The sequence below is a fragment of the Branchiostoma belcheri genome, unplaced genomic scaffold (genome assembly GCF_001625305.1).
Source record: "Branchiostoma belcheri isolate BF01 breed outbred unplaced genomic scaffold, Haploidv18h27 scaffold18, whole genome shotgun sequence".
Lineage (NCBI taxonomy): Eukaryota > Metazoa > Chordata > Leptocardii > Amphioxiformes > Branchiostomatidae > Branchiostoma > Branchiostoma belcheri.
In genome coordinates, this window is record NW_017803268.1 from 1,375,238 (window position 1) to 1,379,289 (window position 4,052).

The following is a 4,052-nucleotide window of genomic DNA, read 5'->3' on the forward strand; positions in this document are numbered from 1 at the left end:
GTATTTTGTGTTAGCTTCATATGAAAGGATTCTACACGGTATTTACGTCATCTCTGCCAAAATAAACACTGCGCATGCGGCGCAGTTGCCTTGGCGCGGCGATGCGTTGTTGTTTTTTTGCCGTAAATCGTGCTGTTTCATGAATATTCTCATGAATATTCCGTGTACACGGTGCCTGAAACATGAATATTCTGAATATTCCCCGCCCTACTGGCCCCCAAAATCCCGCCCACCCCAAACGTAAACACGCCGAACACACGATCGTGCATTCGCCGTGTACGTGTACACGCTACCGAAAAGTTCGTTAAATTTTACGGTCCTGGTAGTGTATGTCCCGGTGTCATCCACGTTAGGCTGTGTACAAGCGGTGCAAGCTGTTTGTCGCACTCATTTCTTATCCCTACGTCATCGTCTCCGGGGGTCGCGGAGGAATACTGTGTTCTGCTACCTTAAACGAACTTGACCTTGAATTTTTTTTCGTTTATACGATAAAACTAGTCAAGATGTGAAACTTGGCCAAATTTTATTCCACAAATCCGAACGGTTGCTGAGATTTCGGCAACTTTGCACTTCGGCACCTGTCGTAGGGCTAGGTCCCGTACAAGGCCCTAATGACGGGCCATTTAATGGTCTTCTTATCAGGTCAAATTTACTATTCCAGCCGACTTTTTCTGGCTAGCGTGTATCATTGTTGTATCCTCTCACGTTCTGAGTGATTTGTACTTAGTGTAAGCCGTTTTTACGACAGAAAAAGGGGGGGGGGGTACGCGTTCTCGTGCCAGTGGGGAACTCCCATAGTAAAGCATAGGGGACGGTCCTAGTGGCCGTTGCCATGGCAACGGAGGTCTGACGGTGAAATAAACTGGTGTATTTTACTTGAACCGACGTCAGTACCAGATATACTAAGCAAATTTCACCGAATTTGACGCGGTTGATTAATTCCCGTGGGGGTTCAAGGTAGCAGAACACAGTTTTTCGCCTATGGGGATTTCTATAGTTAAGGACCGGGAAGTGACTGACATCGACTCGGATAAAAATACAGTAGGGTACCATAGAAAAGCACGAGAAACAAATATGTTCAAATATAGGGTACGATGTACAAAATAACAAAAAAGTACAAAAAGTTATCGTTTTTTTGACATTATGCCGACCTCTTTTAAATGGCCTCCTGCGGAGCGCACCGGAACTGCAGCCGACTCACCATGGCAGGCAGCGAAAAGGTCACGCGCATTTATACGCCGATCAAGCAGCCTTCCTAATCTCAATTATGCGATATCAAAGCCGACATATTATGGTACCATACGGTAACTTGTATGTCCCGGTGTCATCCACGTTAGGCTGTGTACAAGCGGTGCAAGCTGTTTGTCGCACTCATTTCTTATCCCTACGTCATCGTCTCCGGGGGTCGCGGAGGAATACTGTGTTCTGCTACCCTAATGTCACTACCTTAACAGACTACGCAAAGAATGGCACCAAACTGCAAGATTGTTACAGTATAGGGTGGGGCAACTGGCTGGCTTTGGAAAGACAGAGAAACCCTGGAAAAACAGGTTTTCCTAATTTCAAAATAATCCTCTTCCAATCTGACAGGCATTTTAAAATTATAGTAATTTGAGATGATGATGATGATACTGAAATTTTGTGTCACCTACTAATTTAGGGCTCAAAGTACTAGACCTAGTACTTTCTTCTGTTGTTCAGAATTATTTTTTATACTTAAAACGTGTTTGTAACCTGCAATTTTGTATGTTAAAACAACAGAAAGTATGACAAAAGCTTCAAGTAATCTGTGTATTAATATCAGTACAACATTGCCATTCCATATTTACATTGCACAATATTTATGATAAACACTAAATGCCAAAAAGTTTTGCCTTTTTTCATATTTTAGTCCATCATTTATTATTACTCCATGCCATAGGTATGGATGAAATATATTGTTTTCCCACATGTTTCTTCTCCATCTCCTCCTGCCATTTCGTTAAATGGATTCAATTTTTAAATTTTTTTGGGCCAAATGACGTGAAATTTGTCATGAAGGTAGAATGGCCAAATACCCCCAGACGTTTTGTTTTCATTTTTTGATACAGGCTTTTAAAATTATTTTATTCTTCTTTACAGTTCTTTGGACTGATCACCTGGGCGTGCGTTGCGTCGTACCCGTACCGGTACGTTCCCTATGGAGGAGGTCAGCACTGGGTGATGTTTGTGGCTGTGACATGCTGGATCATCACCCTACTGCTGGTGGTCCTCTACTCCACCTCACTCTACAAGCGCATCGGACTGCCATGGCTCTTCCTGGTGAGAAAAGGACATTTTTTGTTTGTTTGTTTGTTTTTTATTCATCAATATACAACAGTAACATTAGGATAGTGTGGTGCTGCACTCAAGTTTATAACTTATTTTATCAGCACCACAAAACAAACCACGTTTGTTTGTTTGTTTCTTTCTTTGTTTGTTTTTGATGCCCAATTTCAAAGCGACAAAACAAAGATGTTCTGGATGAGGAAATTTGTCTAATATTAATATTTAAATTACTGCCATTTTTTTTATTTTTGTCATCATTTCATGATAGGACATGATTGAACTGACTATGTAAAACATTGACCAGAAGATTGACTTTGAAAATCTGTATTTGTATCGGTATAGCCAGTGTAACCGCCCTTCGGCATAAGACACCAGCTTCGCATACAGGCACGTGGCACGGCCTCAGCGAGCTATATCACACTGAACGACTTGTTCCACTCAATCATTGCACAAAATCCAGTTTTTGCTGTCCTTAAATTGCATTGGATGCCTTTAATAGTTTATTTCGGCATCATGTTAACACTTATTGAATTGTTTTCTAGGAGCTGGTTTATGCTGCAGTGGCCACACTGTTGTACCTGATTGCCTTTGCTGTCCAGGCTGGGACTACCCACACCAGATTCGCGTACACCAACGCCAACTGGTACAACACCTACGCAGCCGCAGCTGTAAGTTTGTCTGTTTTTGTGTGACTGGTAAACACAACCAGGATTGGAAATATCATATCAGGATTTAGGAAGTATGGATCACACTAAAAAACTGTTCAGAAATCATTGCCATTTTTTCTTTTACACTGAAGTTCATTCAAAATGTAGGTGGTGCCTGTATATGCCTGTGCCTGTATATGCCTGTATTTACATTACAGTAAAATTGGAGCTGTGCAGGCATTTCTGATGTCTACCTGCACCTAACCTGCATTAATTTACATACGTGCACTTACTATGGTTCAAATATGACATAGAGAATGAAACATTTGCGTTCTTTTTAACATGGAACATATGGTTTGTTACGTTACAGTGGTAACACTATACTGTCTTTCAGTAGAAAGAAGATACAACTATTGACTTGATGTTTTAGTTTCTGTCATCAACGAATGTAAACACACGACAGAAACACAAAATTCAGATCACATGGCGCTCTGCAACCTGGGAATTTTCACACACCCCCAGGCACAATGCACCATGGGAATGGGAAACTGGTAAATAACCCTGTGATTGTCTTCCCACAGGCCTTTGCTCTCTTCACCACGATCTGCTATGGCGTGGACGCCTTCCTGGCGTTCCGTAACTGGCAAAGCGGCGGGACCAGCGCAGGCGGGAACACCGCAACCGCCTGAGCACGATCGTCTGACCGCTGCGGAGGTCCAGAGATCACTCCTCAAGTGCCTGTTATTTTCATCGAGATTTTTGTTTTAATTTGCAGGCAGTTGTATACAAGTTGCTGTTAACTGAGCATTTCTGCAGAACATACTGCGCCTGCATGAAAGCCTAATTTTTCACGGTTTTCATCAAATGTTAGGTCATCGTTGCATCAGATTTTTGCCTGTTGCAGACAATATTTTTTCTGACATAACATTTGGAAACTACAGACAGCATGTTAACCTTATACGAGACGTACTGCCGAAGTGCTATGCACAATACATTACAGGTTTCACGCAGGTGCAGCTAGCAGTACGTTCTGCCGATGTGCTTGTTAACTGACATGTAGACTGTCAAAGTTTGTACTTTTTGTAGTCGATTGTTGTG

At 42.1% G+C, this 4,052-nt stretch overlaps 1 protein-coding gene across 1 annotated transcript in view; it reads left to right on the forward strand.

The window, feature by feature from the left end:
* LOC109467381 (CKLF-like MARVEL transmembrane domain-containing protein 8) overlaps positions 1-3,791 on the forward strand; it is a 14,472-nt gene extending 10,681 nt beyond the window's left edge. The window contains exons 2-4 of the mRNA XM_019765322.1: positions 2,122-2,301; positions 2,850-2,975; positions 3,536-3,791. Of these exons, the coding sequence (XP_019620881.1) occupies positions 2,122-2,301; positions 2,850-2,975; positions 3,536-3,643 (414 nt within the window). The 3' untranslated portion in view covers positions 3,644-3,791. The remainder of the gene's footprint in view (positions 1-2,121; positions 2,302-2,849; positions 2,976-3,535) is intronic.
* The last annotated feature ends 261 nt before the right edge of the window (positions 3,792-4,052 follow it).